At 45.0% G+C, this 22,836-nt stretch overlaps 1 protein-coding gene across 1 annotated transcript in view; it reads left to right on the top strand.

Annotated features, from left to right (window-relative positions):
- The window catches only part of gnal (guanine nucleotide binding protein (G protein), alpha activating activity polypeptide, olfactory type), a 40,595-nt gene that overhangs the window by 16,850 nt on the left and 909 nt on the right, over positions 1–22,836 (top strand). The window contains exons 5-10 of the mRNA XM_084455945.1: positions 4,883–4,980; positions 20,597–20,651; positions 20,815–20,888; positions 21,249–21,307; positions 21,808–21,928; positions 22,090–22,220. Coding sequence (XP_084312071.1) covers positions 4,883–4,980; positions 20,597–20,651; positions 20,815–20,888; positions 21,249–21,307; positions 21,808–21,928; positions 22,090–22,220 — 538 coding nt within the window. The remainder of the gene's footprint in view (positions 1–4,882; positions 4,981–20,596; positions 20,652–20,814; positions 20,889–21,248; positions 21,308–21,807; positions 21,929–22,089; positions 22,221–22,836) is intronic.

Raw genomic sequence — 22,836 nt, 5'->3', positions numbered from 1 at the left:
ACTACCTGTTCCTCCATCACCTCTGTCACCTCCTCCACTACCTGCTCCACCATCACCTATGTCACCTCATCCACTACCACCTTCTCCATCACCTCTGTTAAACCTCATCCATCACCTCTGTCACCTCCGTTACCTCAGTCCATCACCTCCGCTACCTCAGTTCAGCACCTCTGTCACCTCCTCCACTATCTCCTCCTCCATCACATCTGTCACCTTCTCCTCCACCACCTCCTCCTCCATCACCTGTCACCTCCTCCACTACCTCCTCCTCCATCAAATCTGTCACCTCCTCCTCCATCACCTCTGTCACCTCAGTCCATCACCTCCTCCTCCATCACCTCCGTTACCTCAGTCATCACCTCTGTCACTTCTGTTACCTCAGTCCATCACCTCCGCTACCTCAGTTCAGCACCTCTGTCACCTCCTCCACTACCTACTCCTCCATCAACTCCGTCACCATCCCCACTACCTCCTCCTCCATCACCTCTGTCACCTCCTCCACCACCTCGTCCATCACCTCTGTTACCTCAGTCCATCACCTCTGTCACCTTCTCCACTACCTCCTCCTCCATCACCTCTGTCACCTCCTCCACTACCTCCTCGATCACCTTCTTCCTCTACCACGTCCCCAGTCCACCTTCTCCTTCACCTCCCCCACAATCTCCTCTACATCCTCCTCTGTGTGTTTCTGCATGTGCATGTGGACGGGGGGAGAGACTATGGGGACCAGACCAAGAGACACCATGGCTGTCATTAGACAGTCCCATGGGGCGCCAGGGTGGCATTGTGTAACCCCTGAGGCACCCGGTTTGGGATGTTTAACCCAGTCCTAATGAGTCACTCTGCTCTCTCTTTCCTGTTAATGAAGCCTCATGTAGAGCAGTGCCTGTTGTCCTGGCAACATAAGAGTTTGTTTACCTGTTGTTGTGTCATCACCAGGTGTCCCTGTCCTGGACCACAGGTGTATCCTGTGCTGTCTCTCTGCTGGGACCATTTGTGATACACATATTACCTGCTGCACACATCACCAGCTACACACATGACCTGCTACACTAAAATCTTTTTTTTTCCTATGAGGGTTTATGTTAGAAAGTAGGCAAAGTAGAGCTGCATCTTGCAGTCTGTTTACCATGTACCAACTGTGTCACAGCGCATGCACAATGTGTATCCACCAATCACAGTCCTGAACAGTCCCAAGCTGCCCATGAAGTTAAGATACAGTAAAGCGTTCAGAATGATCAACGGTGAAACCTCCAGCTCTCGTGAGGATGGAATTATCTCCAAAAAGGGCACCAGTGTTTGCTCTATTATATGGCCAGATGGTGAGCAAATCAGTTGGGTTAGCAAGCAGGAATACGTTGAAGCCAGCTAAGCCATTCAATTCCCTTCCTAGCGTACCTGCCTAGCAGTGCACCGTCATGAGTGTCCTGAATTTTACGTTAAGTAAAACAGGCTGTGGGATGGGAGGAGTGTGTGAAAAATAAGGCAGGCTGGTGCTTCAGACAGTCCCTCTCTCTAAACCTCTTGTAAACGACAAATCGCTGTATCATTTTCCAGCGCCATCCCATATTGCCAGTGATATGTTACCCATCTGTACAGTGGAAATCCTACTTCAAAAAGCTGATTTAGTTAGCTTAATACTGTAATGTACACTCTTTTTTTTCAGGGATATATATGAGACATTTTTTCATTCTTATTTAAAAAATGTATACGTCAATGACAGCATGGCATATTTGTTGTTTTGCACCTTTAGTTTTATTTGTCCAAAATAGACAATTTACATTTTATTTGTTTGAATTAGGCCTCTAAACAGGTAACTTAAATTCTATTCAATGTGTTGTGCAAAATCTTTAGAAGCCATGCGTACAAGCATCTGTCCCCCTCCAGTTTGTATGTCACCCAAACAGGTGATAGCACGTCACATGAGCCTTTCACACCTGGACAAGAGGAACAAGAGGTTTAACAGCATCTGGGACCCGATTAAAACCTCAGAGACATTATAGACACACCGATATATCCCACCATGAACAGCGGACACCTAAAGAAAAAATTGAATCAACGAATCCCTCTACACTCGATGTGGACTGTTCTGCTGTTGTGCTGACTTTATGCACAGGAAAACCCATCTTGTTAATAGCTCGTTGATTTTGTCCTTCAACCTTTTTAGGTCTCTGTATCTTTGGAAAATTATCTTTGTGATGACATGACATTACATTACAGTCATTTAGCAGACGCTTTTATCCAAAGCGACTAACAACAATTGCATTTAACATAGGAAAAGCCAATGTACTACTACTTGCCAGAACTCACAAGTGCATCTCCTTTCTAAAACAAGTGACTAAGAGCATAATGTAGTGCTGAAGGCAAAGTGCAAGAATAGCATTCTCAAATACAATAGGTGCTTAAGAGGGAGAATCGTTGTAGTACTTCTTGAAGAGATGAGTTTTGAGCGACGAAAGATGGGGGGCCAGGACAGCGAAGAGCCGTGACATGACGGTCTCCCACTCCCGATAAGTTATGGTGTGAATATTAAATATAAGAATATTGTGAGGATAAATCGCCACTTTTAATTGCGTCTCGTTCTCTGGTTTCTCTGACGATAATGAACAACTAGAAGGGCTAGTGTCCAGGCAGAGGGGGTGGTGGGGGGAGATAATGGGTCGTGGGGGGGGTGGGTTGGATCTGACCAGGGGGGGTCTTCATTGTCAGTCTACTGCAGCTGTTGGCTGTTGAGCTTGTGGTCCGCATCAGGAATGAACCTCTCCTTCTCGGTCCTGATGCTCAGCCATCTTCCGTCTCTCCAGCGAGATGGTGTGAACAGGTGGTAGCTGGTGTCTTTTGTGATGGAGAAGGCCTTCCTGAAGCAGCGTAGGTTGTAGAGATCCTCGATGGCTGGGAGCTCCACAAAGATGATTTTCTGTGCCGTCTTCACCACCCTCTGGATGGCGTGCATGTCGTGGGCGGTGGTGTTGCCGTACCAGGCTGTGATGCCTCCAGGCAGGATACTCACGATGCGGTAGAAGTTCACAAGTGTTTGTGTGCTCATGCCCCATCTCCACAGTTACCTCAGAAAGCAGAGGCATTCGATCCAACTACTGGTACAGTACTTAGAATATCAAAGAAATAGGATGAAATGTCACACCACAACACATGAAATTTAAATTGAGAAACATAGACCTACTACATACATGAGCTGCTACATACTGTATATGACCTGTTACACATATGAGCCGCTACACATGACCTGCTACATATATGACCTACGGTCATGCATGTGCTGCTATGATCATGTTTGTGCTGCTACTGTCATGTATGCGCTATGATGGTCATGAATTGTGATACATCTGACATGCTACACAGCATGTAGTATTGATGGTAGTAGGGTTATAGTGAGGTTGCCGTTGTGTCCGTGTGACAGTGGGCCAGTAATACTTATCAGTAGTTCATTATTCATTAGCTACAACTTTTTTGTTTTTTTCACACTCCTTCCTGTTCAAGCAATGAACATCATCAGCCGGCACCAGGAAGAAGCCCAGACAGACTCATGCTGCTTTGCATGCAAAAACCTCTCTCTGTATCTCTTTCTCTCTGGTATCTCACTCTTTCTCTCTCTGGTATCTCTCTCACTTTATTGGTTCTGTCTCCCTTTAATTCTTACAGTTACAGTACTCCTCTATTTTTACTATATATATAGTATAGTGTATATATATATATATATATATATATATATATATATATAATATAATATATCACCGCTTCAGAAGTGACCGTTTTCCTTTTGTACCATCCACCAATTTAATGTTTTTCTCTTGTTTTCTGGATCAATTTATTTTACCAGTACAACACTGCAGCACATAAGCTACTGTGATGCTAGCTAGCAAATTTTGTCAAAGTCAGTTTTTATGACTACAGAGACTCCAGTGTTAAAAGTAGTATAATTATGTGCTAATATGCTCGCAGCAACCAGTCCTTTGTTTTCGGGCCAGCTAGCCAGTAATTCATACATGAATTGTGGTGATTATAAGATATTCTGCTGATTGTGTATCATATTGTGGTGATTATAAGGTATATTGTGGCATATTCTGGTGATTAGGTATATATATATTGTGGTTATTAGCTGTGCTGTTTGATCCCACCAGGGGCCTCATTACTGGATCCACAGTAACTCTCTTAGGAGACCGGGAGAGAAAACAAGTCTCTCTGAGAACTCTCTCCTTCCCCTCCTCCTCTCCTTCCCTTCCCCCTCTCCTTCTCCTCCTCCTCCCCTCCTTCCCTTCCCCCTCTCCTTCTCCTCCTCCTCCCCTCCTTCCCTTCTCCCCTTCCTCCCCCTGTTCCTCACTTCCTTCTCGATTCCTTCCCTAGGTAGACTAGTGAGTGGAGACATGTGAGGAGAGACTAGAGGGGAGGTCAACTCACTAAAGTCCATCCTATCTCTAGTCAGTCTCATCCCTGTTCTCCCCACTGGTCTCTCTTCTCTAGTCTCTCCTCTCTAGTCTCTCCTCTCTAGTCTCTCTTCTGTAGTCTCTCCTCTCTAGTCTCTCTTCTCTAGTCTCTCTTCACTAGTCTCTCTACTCTCTGGTCTCTCTTCACCAGTCTCTCTCATATCTAGTCTCTAATTCGTCTCTCTCCTCACTAGTCTTGTCACTCGTCTCTCTTTTCTCTAGTCTCTCCTCTCTAGTCTCTCTTTTCTCAAGTCTCCTCAGTAGTCAGTAGCCTCTCCTTTCTAGTCTCTTATCTCTAGTCTCTCTCCCAATGAGTCTCTTATCTCTAGTCTCTCCTTACTAATAATCTCTCCTCTCTGGTCTCACCTCAACAGTCTGTCTCTCCTCACTAGTCTCTCTCCTCACCAGTCTCACTCTGTGTCCTTGTCTCTGTGGAACAGGAGTTCTTCGAGCATGCCAAGCAGCTGTGGGAGGACGACGGGGTGAAGGCTTGCTTCGAACGCTCCAATGAATACCAGCTCATCGACTGTGCACAGTAGTGAGTACACCTCTTTCCATCTTTCTTTTTCTCTCTTTCTCTCACTCCGCCGGCTCTTGTCTCCCTCACCGCCTCCCTCCCTCTGCGTCTGTCCGTCTTTCTGTCTGTGGACAACTGTTGCGTATTATCGGCATGCTCGTGTCTCGGAAGCAGGAGAGTCCCCCGGCCCTGTGTCTGTGTGTGTGTGTGTGTGTGTGTGTATGCCTGTCTGCCTGCCTGCCTGCCTGTCTGTCTGTCTGCCTGTCTGTCTGTCTGTCTGTCTGTCTGTGTGCCTGTCTAGCTGTCTGTCTACCTGTATGTATCCCTGTCTGCCTGGCTGCCTGTCTGTGTAATCTCTTCATTGTACTGGGGTCTGAAGCACTCAGGCTCCAAAACTCCCCTCCCCTGTGTGTGTGTGTCAGTCAGCCAGTCATTCCTTTTGAGAATCCTGCAGTTTCCATCCCATGCCCTGCCCCGCCCATCCACGGTGTCTCCAGTCAGTGTTACACAGCCTCATGAGGCAAGCTGATTGGTCCATTAGGCTTTAGGTAACCAACCAGGGACCTTTGGTAGAATCCTCAAAGGTACTTTCTAGTAGTAAACACTGGTGTGTGTGTGTGCGTGCGCGCGTGCGTGCATGTGTGTGCATGTGTGTGTGTGTGTGTGTGTGTGTGTGGGTCTCTGTTTGGGTCTGTGTATTTTTTGGTGATTCTGTTATAGCAGGCTGTAGTGTAGGCTGTAGTGTTTAATAATGATTATTAAAGTACATCTTATGTTAGATATTAGCATTTTCGGCTGTATGGGTATTAGGATAGTTGGCTGTATTATGGTAGTATGATAAGCTGTGGTAGTAAGATAGTAGGCTGCTGTATGGTTGTAGGCTAGTAGGCTATAGTGTGGTTGTAGTAGGCTGTATTATGGATAGTAGGTTAGTAGGCTGTAGTATAGTAGGATAGTGGACTGTTTTATTTTAGTAGGCTGTAGTAGGGTAGTACAGCAGGCTGTAGTATGGGTTATAGGCTAGTAGTCATTGTAGGCTAGTAGGCTATAGTATGGTTGTAGGCTCGTAGGCTGTGGTATGGTTGCAGGCTACTGTAGTATGGTGTAGTTGTGAAGTAGGATAGTAGGCTGTAACATGGGTAGTAAGATAGTAGGCTGTAGTATAGGATGGAGCCTAATTGGCTGTGGTGTGTGGCTGTGAGGCCTGGACCGCCCGTCCTGCTCTTATCTGTGGAGAGAGGGACAGCAGCGTTGTGTCACATCATGGAGTCACGTGAAATGTGACATCACCTCAGACTCTTCTTGTTTCTCAGGAAGTCACCTATTATACTGGGTCACACAGACTAGGGAGTGTTTGCTCAGAGTGTGTGTGTGTGTGTGCGCGCGCGCTCAAAGCCATGACGCACTGTTGCTCCACTGTATCCATGTCAAAGCGCAGATTGGCTATCTGGTTTCCATTGACAACATCTCTGCCCTCTGTGTACAGAAACACAGCGTCTCCCATCAGGAAACTGCAGTTTGTGAGTGGCGTGAGGTTGTCAATGCTATGCTAGTACAATGGTGTATGCTAGCACATTGTTGTGGTAACATGGTGCTGGATGCTAACATGGTGCTGGATGCTAACATGGTGCTGGATTCTAATGTGGCCGAGTTGAATTAGTTTAACTCACTCTTCAGTATAAATACCGCCCAACCGTGCTATCGAATCCATAGCTTTTTGGCAGCATAGCTTTCTGAAACCATGCTTGTGAGAGGTGGTCATGTGTCTTTGCAAGCCAGAGGACCCAAGATCAAATCCAGCGTGGCAAGTGAAGGTGGAAGCAATACTGTTACACTAATACTATGCTGATCAGGACTCGACATTTACACTGATAACCCGTTCTCTATGGCATGCTAGGCGAGTGCTTGCAAAATACATTTGAAATTCTGAAACCTGGAAATTTGAACAGGCATTTGAATAGACCTTGAATAGTCCTTAAATTGTCCTTAAATTAGAGTAATGGCCAACTAACTGTGAGCTCAACAAATTATTCTGCTACTGAATTGATGCACTTTTTTGTAAGGCATATCAGAGCTGATTTCATTTTCCCACTTTAGCTGTTTTCAAAACGAGCAGTGTTGTTGCACGTGGGCATTCACTTATATGCTTATTGCTCTCCTAGTCTCTTGCATAACTTAACTCAACATTCAAAACCACCCCCCAAATAATGTTGCGTCCCTGAGAGAAAGACATTTGTTTCTTGAACATTTTAGTGCACCATAATAAAATTGGGTGTAATGGCAGGTGCAAAAGTGCACATCCATGAAAGACCTACGTGAATAAACTATTTACAGTGCAGTTTAGTTGACTGTAGTGACATGCTCCTCTCTTAAAGAGGCCATGCCATTGTCCAGGAATTTACATCCAAACACCTTAGCCTTTGTCTTTGTAATTTGTCACCTCCCCCCAAGTCCCCTGCAAAACCCAGTTTTCAGTCATGTAAAACACCTCAGCTCTCCCTCTTTTGTAATTGTGAACACACTCTGCATAGCTCTGCCTCGCTCTTTTGTCCAAGTCAGAAAGGCCACACCTTGTCATTCCTGCCCTGACTCAGACCTTTGTCTCCATATTCAAAGTGAGTTTCATCCCACATTCCTTTCATTTGACTGTGTGATATCCGTCCCCTCACGATGACGCATAGACTGAATATAAGCCAGGGCAGAGGTGACTGACTTCACTTCTCTGACAAACCACCTTTGTTTGCGTTGTTCAGGAAGTCCTTGCGCAAGTATTTGATTTCATTCAATAAACCAGACTCAACCTTTTGAACGTATCTTGGTAAATCTTTGGACTAGACAAGTCTAAAATACGATCACAGTTTTGGCGACGCGGATGATCTGGGAGGACTACCTGCGTGTTGCCGGGATTCCAGTGGATAGGACTGATCGACAGACGTGTCGGTCCATATGGGCTTGGAAAATCAATTTTCTCTCTTGCGCCAGAGCGCTAGCCGAGATTATTTCCTCAGTTCTGCCACTGGATTCCTGAGGCTCACAGGTACGTTTAAACGAACCCTCTTGTGGTTCTGAGTTGTATTTGCCTTGATTTGGTTCAGTTGTGTTGGTCTGGATTGGTTGAAAACAGGAAACCCCAGCGTGGGTATTAAGTAAGTAACTATCCAAGGAGATGTGAACAGCAATATACATATTTATATCGTATTGTCGTTTTGACTTCGTCCTTGTTTAGGCTACCGGGGGTTCTCTTCAGAAGAGGTGCAATTTTGGGTTTGGGACTCGCTCCCTTACAGTTGATGTAGACTACAGTTTAGATTGTTTGTCGGCTCGGCTGTAGTTAAGAAGTGAGAGTGCACTTCTAGGATAACGTTTTGGCTTGAAGTTCGCAGATAGTGCGATTTCCACAGGATTGAAGTTCGCAGATAGTGCGATTTCCACAGAGTGAAGTTCGCAGATAGTGCGATTCCCACAGGCTTGAAGTTCGCAGTGAGTGCGATTTCCAAATGAGTTGAAGTTCGCAGTGAGTGCGATTTCCAAATGGGTTGAAGTTCGCAGTGAGTGCGATTACCAGCTAACCTCCGGAGTGTCTGTTTTTTGTCCCCGAACGGGGTTGTGTTGTCTTTATGTTTGTCTAAGCGCTATTTTTCGCCGGCTCAGTGGGATTTTTGATTGCATTTTTGAGCCTCGGCTCTTGATTGTATGTTTGTTACGCGCGCCATGGATCCAGGTAAAGTATTGTTTTGTACCCTTTTTAGACTGTTACATTTCTGCTAGATTCCCAGTAGGCTAGCTAGCTGGTTGCCTAGGAGATAAGGAAAACAACTCCCGGTGATCCGCCTTGAGCCAGAGGGAGAACAAAGAGATTCCTGACTGGGTGAGTACTAAGCGAATTTTAATGTGTCTTAATGTTTGTTTCTTCGAAATTGTATTCTTTCCCGCCGTGAGTTAACCATAAGGTTTCTTTTCGTTGCTGTTTTGGGGTTTTTAGGCTGCGTCATGATTATTTGGGATTTGTTTCTTTAAATTTCCCCGCGCACAACCAAAGACCACATCCGGGTCATACATGCAACATTTTGGGATCACCACTAGGTGTCCCTGTAACCCCGGCTAATAACATAGGGCTAGAGGAGGTCACAGGATTCTACTGCTAGCCTGAGGAGATTGTTGCGCTGAAGCATTATTCTGCGAGCGTTTGTTGGCAGATTTTCGTTATGTGCTAAGCATTTTCGATTTCTTACATCCACATCTGACATTTTAGTGTTAAATTCTAAGATTCGGGCTCAGCTAGAGGGTTAAGGGAAAAGCCTGTTACTTCTCTAGACTGGTCTGTTTTTAAGATTTGGGAGAGTAGAACGAGAGTTTTTTTTTTAGGTCAGGAAGGAAAGATAAGGAGATTCAGCAAACAGTCTCTCCACCATTTTCCCCAGCAGAATAACTCTGATTTAAAATTAGATTCCCCCCCTCGACTTGTTGCGCCATTAGCCACGCCCCTTCTTTCTACGAGGTATTTGTCCGAACAGGTCCGGAAGGAAGAGCCTCCGATTTTGAAGTCGAGCGCCACCTGCTGGACTTTCCCTTGAACAACCCATAAGGGTGATTTTAAACTAGCCAAGATAGAGAGTTTTAATTTTTAAGGTAAATAAACAGGATAAAATAGATGTAGAGCGAACTCAAAAGTCTGACAGGGTTGAATAGGTGTTTGATTCAGGAGTTTTGTTTCAATAGTCAATGAATGGCCATAAGCTGTTCGTTTTATGCATTTCTACTGTATGAATTTTCATTCATATAATGATAATGTGTTTTTTGAGGAGCTGGCATTAGGCCTTCTCCTCTGCTATTGAACCCAGTCTGTGTTTTGAGTCTTAATTTTCAGGTGCTATGGACCCTGGGCGGCAGGTCTTTGAGAAGCCTGGATCATGCCTTCCTGGGGACTGCTTGGGACCTGCTGTTTGTCTGTTTTAACTGTTTGTTTTGTCTCTTTTTCTGATATGTAGCTTAAGACATAAGCGTTGTGCATAATAGTGGGGGGAATAGATAAGGGTTGCTAGTGTCTTAATCTGAATGCAGCATCTCATAACCCAATTATATTTTTTAAATGGTTATGTTAAATATCTCATGTTTATAGTTTGAGGCACATTCATCGGGCCTGAGTGTTTTTTCTGAGTGGTTTTTTACAGACAACTGTCGTTCCGGGAGTGATGGGTGAATGCCGAACCAGGAGACGGGCACAGGACACCGGAGGTTACTGGCCTGTTTCCCTACAGATGGGCGATCTGGGTTTCGTGAGATGCAGACCAACGCCATGTCACCAACTCACTGTGAGCGACAGATAAGTATGAAACAGGAGCAGGGCCCAAATACTCTGTCCTCAAATGCAGAAGAGGGAGGTTTTAGATATACAAATTTTAGCTATACAAATGAAGCTTGATGGCGTTTTTGATTAGTTAATTGTAAATGAAGCCAGTTCATTTTAGTGTCATTTTCTTTGCCCCATCTCTATTTTTATCCTGACTTCAGGAAATTTTTGCTTTCACCCTTAGGGGGTGTTGTTTTGTTGAGACGAGAATATAGCGTATTTTATTTTCATAAAATCGCAAGAGAACTGCTAGAGCCAAATCCAATTGCCTTGATCATGACTGGGGACTAAGCGTGTTGAAGTCATTCTAACACTGCCCCTGTTGTCACTGTAGGCTACTGCAGACTGGCTCTAAATGACACTTGAACAGTCACCCTGTTTAAGTTTTCCTGACAGAATAACAAAATTTTTTCCCCAAAGCAGGAGCTTGCGCTTAACCATGTTTCTGAGTATCTCCTACAGACTGTTGAATAACCGTTCCTGACCAAAGAAGGGAACAGGGAGACCAGACCAGAGGACTCTCTTTTGCTCTGTTTTGTCTCTGTTTGTCTCTCTCATCTGTGGATCCACAGATGGAGCACTTCATCAGCCTGTACTGGGGGAGCGCCGAGGTGAGCCCTCCAGCAGCACGACCCGGGCCGACCCTACGTGGAGCAGTACAGGGATGGACCGGGTTCAGTTCAAGAGCCTACATTTCTGACCTACAAGCATCTGCTCCACCTGCGGAGAAAAAGAAATGAAGGACTAAGTGCACATTTCCACCACCAAACTAACCTGTATCTAGGGCCTAATGACAAACCTGTACTACCTCGTTCATGTTTTCATTATGCTTTCAAACTAGCCCACGGGCCAGATCATGTTTCAAAACAGGGGTGGCGGAGGATGCTAACAGATGTCTCCAACAGAGTGAGGACCGCCATTTCCTGAGGCTAAGGAGGGGTTCCTGCATCACATCTCTCCTGGGGATTGGGTCCTAATCCACGACCACAGACGAAGGAGCTGGAACTCGCCGAGGTGGCTCGGGACGTACCCGTTTCTACTCATCACGCAGACAGCGATCTGAGAGGACTTCGTTGGACCCATGCAAGCCATTGCCGACGGGTCCAAGCAGCAGAGGACGGTCCACCAAGGGATCGCAAACACCAGGAGATCAGAATGCAGCTGAACCAGAGGGCTCAGAGGCCAAAACCATGGGCCATCACACTGTCCTCTCCTCTGACGAGGAATCGGAGGAAAAATGACCTTGCTGGTCACCTCCTCACAAGATGCACCACACACGCACACACACCTGCACACACTAACATTGAACATAACTGATTTCAAGCAACGTGACATCGAAGTTGCGATCTAGAAGAGAAGACGCCTTGCATTCCCCAATGACATTCTATTGCCCAAAAGAGAAGTGCCACCTAAATGACTGTTGGGATACACTGTGAACAAGAGTGACCTTGACAGTCACCGCCACACTCTCCCCTCCTCTGATGAGCAATCGGAGACTGACCTTGCCGGTCACCTCCTCACAAGAGTGAATGAACTTTGAAATAATCTGGAAAATATCATATTTGTTTACAAGAGTTGCAATGATTGAAACATGAGTTGATAAATAAGTTTGGGTTTTTCCTCTAAATTGACCAAGAGGTTTTTTGCCCCTCTTACACTGGTAACCATTTTATCTTTTTTTTGCCTTGTTAAATCAAGTTTGTTTTTTGGTGAATGGTTGTCCACTCTTAGACTATAAATAGTATATAATCATGTCATCTTTTTTATCTTGTTTCCTGTCAAACTTCTGAAACAAGGGGTTTTGGTGTGTGATTTTGCACGTTGAGAGGAAATAATTAAAGTTTCCACCTAGTGGAGAGATTATTTCCTTTCCACATGTATAGCATAGCTGACTGTTTACACTGTGTTTGGATTTTATTTTTGTGTGCCTGTTCAGGCACAAATGAGGGATTGTCCAGGAATTTACATCCAAACACCTTAGCCTTTGTCTTTGTAATTTGTCACCTCCCCCCAAGTCCCCTGCAAAACCCAGTTTTCAGTCATGTAAAACACCTCAGCTCTCCCTCTTTTGTAATTGTGAACACACTCTGCATAGCTCTGCCTCGCTCTTTTGTCCAAGTCAGAAAGGCCACACCTTGTCATTCCTGCCCTGACTCAGACCTTTGTCTCCATATTCAAAGTGAGTTTCATCCCACATTCCTTTCATTTGACTGTGTGATATCCGTCCCCTCACGATGACGCATAGACTGAATATAAGCCAGGGCAGAGGTGACTGACTTCACTTCTCTGACAAACCACCTTTGTTTGCGTTGTTCAGGAAGTCCTTGCGCAAGTATTTGATTTCATTCAATAAACCAGACTCAACCTTTTGAACGTATCTTGGTAAATCTTTGGACTAGACAAGTCTAAAATACGATCACACCATCATAAATGCATTTTCATAAATGCAGTTTAAAATTTGTCTTTCATACAGGACAAGATAAATTGTAAGTAAATTGTGTCATTTAATTTAAATAAAATCTCATTTTGTCCAAAGGCAATTTTTTAATATATATATATATATTAGCTTTTTTGTTGTTTTTTTACCTATAGATTTTATGTATTTTTGCCTGAAGTTATCGTATCGTCAAAATCTCATACCGGCCCATATTTAGAGTCTATGGATGGTTATTTACATGCCTTTGCAGATGTTTTCAAGTGCTGTCATTAGAACTCACAATCGCACAATTACATTAGAACAAGATCAAAACAATTACATTAGAACAATGGCGTAAAATGCTATCAGCGTCCTTTACTGTATAGTATTAATGGGGTCCCAATAGCTTAGGAAAAATAATTAAATGACAATTGTTTTCCTTTTTTATATTAAACATCACTCTCAAACTAATGATGGTCATTTCTGTATCAATAGCAGTCATAGCAGAAACACGACAGAGTACTACTTTGAATTACATTGATACTTGTGCTGTACCAGCGCAGGCCTGCAGAAGCAAAACATTATTACTGTATAAGGAGCAGTGAGAAATCTGGCATTTAGAATTGCCCGGCAGATGTCATCTGACCAGCAATGCCAGATTAGCCCATCAGAGAGTCCCTACTTGGGGCTTGTACAATCAGATATTATTTTAAATGATGTGAAGATAAGTTGAGTCATATTTTGGGTGGCTGTTTGTATGAAGCTTTCATCTTGAGGCCTCTCCTTGGGGGCCCCTTGGTAGTCAGGGCCCTCGTACCTTCTGACTCTGTATTGGTTGGGATTTCATTAGAGTGCCAGGGGCTCAACCATCTTAGTTCTTAATTTCCTCTGAATTATTTTAACTTTTATTGAGGCACCCTTTCAGATCTGTTCCTGTAATTATACTGCTGGTGGCCTAAACTGTGAAATGTTTAGGAGGCTTTCGGAAAAGGGGGTAGGAGTTGGGGTTGGGCTATGCTAGGATAGGGCTGGGCTATGCTAGGATAGGGCTAGGCTGGGGCTGGGCTATGCTAGGATAAGGATGGGCTATGCTAGGATAGGGCTGGGCTAGGCTGGGGCTGGGCTATGCTAGGATAGGGCTGGGCTATGCTAGGATAGGGCTGGGCTAGGCTGGGGCTGGGCTATTCTAGGATAGGGCTGGGCTATGCTGGGGCTGGGCTGGACTATGCTAGGATAGGGCTAGGCTGGGGCTGGACTGCTAGGATAGGGCTGGGCTAAGCCAAGGCTGGGCTGGGATGACTTAGGTTAGGGTCACGGACATGCAGAATTAACCCTAACTTCGAGTACCAGTCACCATGCTCATGTGTGGTCATCTCTCGATTGGTTGAATCCTTATCTAAAGTTAGTTCATGATTACAACAGCTGGATCTGTAAACCAGGATAGCTTGCACTCAGGAGTTCCTCAACGTTCCCCCATGAATTAAGTTTGTGTGCGTGTGTGTGTGCGTGTGTGTTTGTGTGTGTGTGTGTGTGTGTGTGTGTGTGTGAGAGAGCGAGTGTGTGTTTATGCTTGTGTGTTTGTGTGCGTGTTAATGTGTGTGTGCGTGTGAATGTGTGTGTTTACTCCAGACCAGAGCTTGTATAATCTGTCTGTTCGTAGCGGGTCCATTCCCAGGGTTATATTTAGCCTGCTCCTCTGCAGCTGGGAGGCGGGGGGGGGGGACACGACAGGGTATGGAGCCATAGGGTCCCATTCATTTTCAAAGTACATCTTACAGTAAATCCCCTTGGCACTGTGTGTGCGTGTGTGTGCGTGTGTGTGCATGTGTGAGTGTGTGTGTGTGTGTGTGTAGTGTATTACCAGACCTGGTAGACTATTTGAGCAGTTCAGTCCCACTAAGACCAACCTGTACTAGTTAAACACTAAAGACAGGGCATGGTCTGTTTTGGTGAGCCAGTGCACACAGAGACACGACACAAGTCTAATGGACATCACTCTGTTGCATCCCACTAAACTTGCACTTCAGTAACTCCAGCTTGTTGAATTGAGAGATCAAAAGTATATTTGAGTCCATCGGCACCCTAATGGACGTTACTGTGTTGTATCTTCTAACCCACGGGTGCCGTGACTCCAGTCTATCGGTGACATGGAATCATTTGATAATATTTTGAATTTCCCATTATCATAAAATTATTTTATATCAGATTAAACGTCAAGTACAAAATTATTTTCAATCATTTCTAACTGAAGCAGATATTCTCTCTAGTGTAAGGATGAGACGGTATACCGTAAAACCGGGAAACGCGGTATAAAATGTCCACGGTATTAGAACTGTGATATTCCCTGTGTTTACGGTATTACGTTTATGGTATTACACAATAATGCACTGCTGGAACTTCACATTTCAAGTTGCTTGCAACAGTTAATTTTGTAATTGAATATAAGCTTGCTATTAATAAACTGAGCTTTATTACAATAGTGTGTATTTTCCATCATGTGTTGCACTGTAGTTCCTTCAAAGTAAAATACTTGTTTTTTTTATGTGTGTTGGGGAGGTGAAATGCCATATAACGTGAAATACCATAAACCGTACCGTGTAACTAGATACCGTACCGTAATGCAAAAATCCATACCGTCTCATCCCTACTCAAGTGTTCCTCACTGCTGGCTAACGTTGACTGTCAGCAGATGTCGGAGGCTAGCCAGATGACAGGGAGATATGGATATGTTTTTTTTAGGAGAATGGCCAAAATTGAGGCTTTTCAATGATTGCGATCTCTAGTATGGTTTTAGCTGGAGTGGTGTTGCTATGTGCCCCACACCTTTATGCCTGGTCTGCAGAGAGAAGTTGGCTAACGCCTGTATCTGATTTACTGAATAAAAAAACAAATTCATTTGAATGTTGTGGTCACACCATCAAATTATAATAATAATATTAATAATAATATTAATATTAATAATATTAAAGGTATAATATGTAGTATGTGGATTATTTCCCCCATCTAGTGTCTAAAGATAAGAACTGCAACAACACAACGTATTGGTTGCCAAAATGCCAGAGAATGCACTGTTTCAGTCATACTGTGATAAGATCTTCACTCCGAGAGGAACATACCGTTACACTAATCAGTAATCACAATCAAGTATTTCAGAGTGCCATGTAATAAGTTACGTTAGATGCTGTAGTGTGGAGATAACGTTAGGTCTGGCTATGCAGATTCCAAGAAAGATAACGATAGCTAGTTAGCTAGCTTACTGGTCTAGTAGAAAAGTAGCCATGTCTTTATCCCATGAAACTCCATAAACTCCGTCCAATGAGCAAAGGCTGGCCCGATATTTATCCGACTTTTACTCCTTCTTCGGTTACTGAGCTTTTGACATTCGTATCGCACGGTTCGCCGGGGCTAAGGCGGAGAAGCAGGATGGCCAAACTGAGCCATTTTACCAAACGTTTAGCTGAAAAGAGCGAGCGGAAGTGGACAGAAAAGCTGCCATTTTATAGTCGCACACACACTTGATGCTAACATTACATTACATTACATTACAGTCATTTAGCAGACGCTTTTATCCAAAGCGACTAACAATAATTGCATTTAACGTAGGAAGAGCCAATGTACTACTACTTGCCACAACTCACAAGTGCAACTTCTTTCTAAAACAAGTGACTAAGAGCATAATCTAGTGCTGAAGGCAAAGTGCAAGAATCACAATCTAAAGTACAGTGCAATATAATATAATACAATAAGTGCTTAGGTGGGAGGATTGTTGTAGTACTTCTTGAAGAGATGAGTTTTGAGCCTGCGACGAAAGATGGGCAGCGACTCTGCTGTCCTGACATCAGTGGGCAGCTCATTCCACCACTGCGGGGCCAGGACAGAGAAGAGCCGTGACCGTGTCGATCGACCGCAGGAGCCTCGGAGTGACAGGGCAACCAGTCGCCCTGAGGTAGCAGAGCGTAGTGGTCGGGAGGGGGTGTAGGGTTTGACCATGGCCTGGAGGTAGGAGGGGGCTGTTCCTTTCATTGCCCTGTAGGTTAGCGCCAGAGTTTTAAACTGGATGCGAGCCGCTACAGGGAGCCAGTGTAGGGAACGGAGGAGGGAAGTTGTGTGGGAGAATTTGGGGTGGTTGAACACCAGGCGAGCAGCAGCTTTCTGGACAAGTTCCAGAGGTTTAATGGCTGACGCCGGTGCCCCCGCGAGGAGGGAGTTACAGTAGTCCAGGCGGGAGATGACCAGGTCCTGGATGAGTACCTGCGCCGTTTCATTAGTGAGGAAAGGGCGAATCCTCCTGATGTTGTAGAGCATGAATCTGCAGGAACGTGTGACGGATGTGACATGTGAGGAAAATGACAGTTGGTCATCCAGGGTCACACCCAGATTCCTCGCAGTCCGAGTCAGGGTCACCACTGTGTCTTCAATGGTGATGGCCAGGTCCCGGTGCGGACAGCCCTTCCCCGGGAGGAACAGCAGCTCAGTCTTGTCCAGATTGAGCTTGAGGTGATGTGTCGTCATCCACTCCGAAATGTCAGCCAAGCACCCAGCTATGCGTGTCTCCACTTTTGTATCAGAAGGGGGAAATGACAGAACCAGTTGGGTGTCATCGGCATAGCAGTGATAGGAGAAGCCATGCGAGCGAATGACAGAGCCCAGAGATGTAGTGTAGAGGGAAAACAGGAGAGGACCCAGGACAGACCCTTGTGGAACCCCCGTAGTCAGACTACGCAGTTCCGACGTCGACCCTCTAATAGATAGATGTAACCAACATCTATAATGCTGCTAATTCATGGAAGTATAACGTTTGCTGGCTACTGCTAATCTCACAGTGGTGAAGCTAGAATAGTACCTGGCAACCCAGCGCGCAGTACCAACGCTGTAATACTATTGGCTGGTATGATATCAACAGACTGTCATTGTAGGGCCGTCAAAATTTCATAATGTAATAATTTCAGACAAAATATAATGTTTTATGGAAAAGCAATACTCTTACTCTGCAGCCTTTGCAAAGCCCCATGGATGTATTATTTTTGAAAAAATGTTATTTTAATCCACATATAACATATTATACCTTTATTAATACAAAAAAAATATAGTTTTAGTAGGTCAGAGCCTATCATAATGTTATGCTAAACGTCAGTAAAAGATGGCATAAATAAGGTGCTGAGAGTGAAAACTAATAATGTAATTTAGGGGTGCTGTAGATGAACAAAATATGTACAAGGGTGCTCTGAGCCTGAAATGTTTGAGAACCACTGTATGCTGGGCAATGCAACTAGAGCCTACTGTATCTCACTGGGTACTGTAAACACGGGGATTATTGAAGTGTCTGTCTTTCTGTCTATCTATATATCCCCCCCATAAACACAGTTTTAGATGTTGATGTCACAGAAAACATTTCCATGATGGTCAAATACTGTCCTGGTGGGAAGTATTTGTGCTGAGTAGGGAGTTTAACAATTCAATTCGGTTCCACAAGCACACACAAAGATGCACATATAGAAACACACACTCAAACAACAGCCACTCAAAATGTGGAAACTATTCATCCCATGTTTCCATGCCAGCAGTAGAAGCAGCAGTAGATTTGTGAAGAACATTGTGCTAGTGGTGGTAGATAACTAGTTACTTTTGGTAGATTACTAGTTACTTTTGCTAGATAACTGGTTACCAAGTAAGGTGTTCACTGCTGTATGTGTGTGTGCGTGCGTGCGTGCGTGCGTGCGCCTGTGGGTATGTGGATGGCTGGATGGGTATTTTGTTCACACCATAGCTCAAAAACAAATAACCCTAAGACGTTCATACTTGGTACATATGTTCTGCCCAAGGTACCCTGGACCTGATTAGATTTTGGAGCTGAATTACAGGGCAGATCCACAAATCATTTTTCTCTTTGAATCTATGGATGTATATCTCTGACCGACCACCAGGGGGGAGCAACCACTACCTCTCATGCATGATTTCATGTTGAGCTCACTGTGCATATTTTGAAAACAATGTTTTTTGACTGCAGTATGGTCCTCAGCTATGGTGGTCATGTCTTCCGACAATCTCAGGAGAAATCTGGTCTGGGACCTTGATTGTCATGTGAGGGGTTCAGATCCAATCTTATACCTCCCGATCAGCTTGCAGACGCATCGGGGTCACCCTGACACCATCAAACATGTTTGATATTTAGATTACTACATCACTAATTTACGAGCGAGATGGCGAGACAAAGTGGTTTGTTGCTCCCTGCACGATTTCTTGATAATATCCTGTAGTGTGTGATTAGCCATTATTTTCAATCTTGTAGTGAATAGAATAGAATAGAATAGAATAGAAGGCTTGTTTTATCCACAAATCGCCACTTCTAATTACGTATTGTTCTCTGGTTTCTCTGACTGTAATGATAATAAGACCAAGGGCACTCAGATTTGTGGATAATAATTTGTGGATCCACCCCGTGATTCGGATCCGCGCCAAAATTTTAAATAGAATAGAAAGTTAATTTTCCATGTGTAACAAGTATGGGTACAGGTACATTGGAATTCTTGTAATTGCTTGTGCTTACTGTATCTTATCAGTGCTAATCAGTTCCTCCTTCCAGTCCTAGGTACTCAGCTAGACATTTAAAAGGGTAGTTCAACATTTTGGGCATAGAGCTTAATTTACGACTTACCCATAATGTTGTTGATTGATGGAGAACATTGTCCGCTGATTCCATGCTGGCTCTCGTACTGGTGTAAGCAGGGAGGCTGCTATTTCCTCCTCTCCTGAAGTCCACAATCATCTCCTTTGTCTTGCTAGTGTTCAGGTTCAGGTTGTTGTCTTAAAGCCGATTCAGATGAGTCATTGGGGGAGATCAGGCCTATCACAGTGGTGTCATCCACAAACTTGATGATTCGACTGCTGCTTTGCTTGGCTGAGCAGTCGTGGGTGTACAGTGAGAACAGCCTGGGGCTCAGGTAGCAGCCTTGCGGGACACCTGTGCTGATGTTCAGTGTGGATGAGGTGTTGCTGCCTGTTCTCACCACCTGTCTGTCCGTGAGGAAGTCCAGGGTCCAGTTGTATAAGGAGCTGCTCAAGCCTGCACCTTTCAGCTTCGGGACCAGGTTGATGGGGCATACGTTGTTGAAGGCAGAACTGTAGTCAATGAATAGCATCTTGACGTAGGTGCTTTTCTTGTCCAGGTGCTCCAGCGCGAAATGGAGGGCTAGTGCGATGGCATCATCCACAGACTTGTTGGCTCTGTAAGCGAACTGGTGTGGGTCTAGTGGGTCTAGTGAGTCCACTGGAGCAAGTGCCACTGGCCGATAGTCATTCAGGCAGGTTACCTTGGTTTTCTTGGGTACTGGCACTATTGTAGTCATTGAAAGTATGTGCATGTTTGAGATAAAAGAGAACAACTGTTAAGATTCTCCTTATGTGCGTGATGGCACCTGGTTTCGAAATCAGTTAGGATTTTACAAAACCTGTAGTGTGAGCCTGGAATAGCATTTTTTGAGGGAGTGTGAACGTGTGTGCATGTATATATATCCGTGTGAGCGCGTGCGAGTCAGTGTGATAGTATATGAATGTGTGTTTGTGTGTCTGTATGTGTGCGTGTGAGTGTGTATGTGTGTGTGTTCTCTTTCAGCACGGATAGTGCTGGTGTGGCTCAGAGCGTGCAGATCTTGTCTAACTCTGACAGGAAGCTGCCTTATGTAAGCAGCCAGGAAGAGAGAGACACAACCCAGCTGGGGCAGTGCTCTGCCTCCCTCTGCTGGAGACTGCTGTTAGAGTGTAGGAGTTGTCATATTACAGCCTCCTCTTCAGTCTTCTTCAAACCCCCCATGATGCTTCTACTCACATCTGGGACTACTGTCTCTGTGTGTGTGTGTTTGTTTGTTTTTCAGCTTCTTGGAGAAAATTGAATCTGTGAGGAGCAATGACTACACACCCACAGACCAGGTACATGACATCACCTGTCTGAGAACACATGACCATGGTGGCCTATCATACACCTTTGGCTTTAATTTGACAAATTGTAAATGAAACTGTAACTGACCTGTAGGTTCGTGTAGATCCTGTTATCAAACCTTGACCTTTCACCCCTGACACGCTGTGACCCCAGGACTTGCTGCGCTGTCGAGTCCTCACCTCAGGGATCTTCGAGACCAGGTTCCAGGTGGACAAAGTCAACTTCCAGTAAGTTCTGCACCACAGGAACAGGTGGACATGAATCAGTCGCCTCTCTTCTACTCTACTGTCATCATCTCCTCCTCTCTCATCATCTCCTGTTCACCTCTCCTCCTCATCTCCTCTCCTCCCCACTTCTCATCATCTCCTCTCCTCCCCACCTCTCCTCATCTCCTCTCCTCATCTCCTCTCCTCCCCACCTCTCCTCATCTCCTCTCCTCCCCACCTCTCCTCCATCTCTCCTCCTCACCTCTCTTCCCCACCTCCTCCTCACCTCCTCAGCTCAGTCTCAGGTTAGACTAGTCAGCACAGCAGTCAAGGACAGATGTACTTGCGATGCTAACTGAGCTGTCTGTCTGTGTCTCCCAGTATGTTTGACGTTGGCGGCCAGAGGGACGAAAGGAGGAAATGGATCCAGTGCTTTAATGGTGAGATGTGAGAATCATGAGAGTGTCTGCCCTGAGACTGGGAGGTTAGGGGTTCGATACCTGGCCGAGTCATACCAAAGAGGTACCCAAATGCCTCCCTGCTTGGCACTCAGCATCAAGGGCTGGATTGGGGATGAAATCCTGCGACATACTGTACCAGCGTGTACTTGTACCAGCGTGTACTTGTACCAGCGTGTACTTGTACATCAAGCTTTCTCACGCTAAGGAATCAGGAGATAGGCTCCTGCCCTCTGGGCCACTAGGCTCCAGAACCATTGGTTCTCCAGGCTACTAACTTACTGAGAATCATGATGGTGGTGGTGATGATGTAATCATCATAGACCTTTATAGAGAAGCTTCATGAGCGTGTGTGTGCGTGTGTGTGCGTGTGCGTGTGCGTGTGCGTGTGCGTGTGTGTGTGTGTGTGTGTGTGTGTGTGTGTGTGTGTGTGTGTGTGTGTGTGTGTGTGAGTGCGTGCGTGCGTGCGTGTGTTCCATCAGATGTGACGGCCATTATCTTCGTGGCTGCGAGCAGCAGTTATAACATGGTCATCAGGGAAGACAACAGTACCAACCGCCTCCGGGAGTCTTTGGACCTCTTCAAGAGCATCTGGAACAACAGGTCAGCGTCTAGACAGTATACATCTATACAGCCGGCCAGTGTCTAGACAGCATACGTCTCTACGGCCGGTCAGAGTCTGGACAGAGCATGGGTCCCCACGTCTCTCTCTCTCTCTCCTCCTCCACCTCATCCTTCTCTCCTCTCTTATTTACCTCCTCCAGATTTCTGCGGACCATCTCAGTTATCCTGTTCCTCAACAAGCAGGACATGCTGGCCGACAAGATCCTGGCTGGCAAGTCCAAACTAGAGGACTACTTCCCTGAGTACACCAGCTACACTGTACCAGCAGACGGTAGGTCTCACTAGTACACACTGTTATTAGTATCATTAGTCACTGTACACCAGCTACAAGGTTCTACTAGTACACCACCACATACTACCATTAGTCACTAGTACACCAGCTATAAGGTTCTACTAGTACACTAACTCCACTATTACTAGTACACCAGCTACACTGTACCAGCAGACAGTTGGTATACTATCATTAGTCACTGGTTCACCAGCTACAATGTTCTACTAGTATACTACTATTGAATTATATATGTTGTAGTTGTTACACCAAAATAACACAAGATATCGGCTGGAGTGGTTTTCCTGGGGCAACTAGATATAAATATTCATATTTTTATGTAACCCAACCTTGTGTGTTCAGATAGCCAGAAACCTGTGAACGTTAGCTATCTAGCTATTTGAGAAAACATTTTACTGTATTTATTCTCCTGATGTTATCTAGAATATCTCTGCCCACATCACATTCAGCAAGAAACAAAGTGTCGCCAACACAACCACTTTTGGCACCAGTAAGCTTTGCAATATTTGCACTTGCAAGGTAGATGGAGTCAACACAGCTCAACTCCTTCCTTGGCCAGTTTGCTAGCTAAAGGTGGAAGGACAGTTGGGTTTGGGTT

Source organism: Borostomias antarcticus (assembly GCF_949987555.1).
Source record: "Borostomias antarcticus genome assembly, chromosome: 2".
Classification (NCBI taxonomy): domain Eukaryota; kingdom Metazoa; phylum Chordata; class Actinopteri; order Stomiiformes; family Stomiidae; genus Borostomias; species Borostomias antarcticus.
The sequence above is the reverse complement of the archived record's forward strand: the minus strand, read 5'-3'. Positions and strand labels throughout refer to the sequence as shown.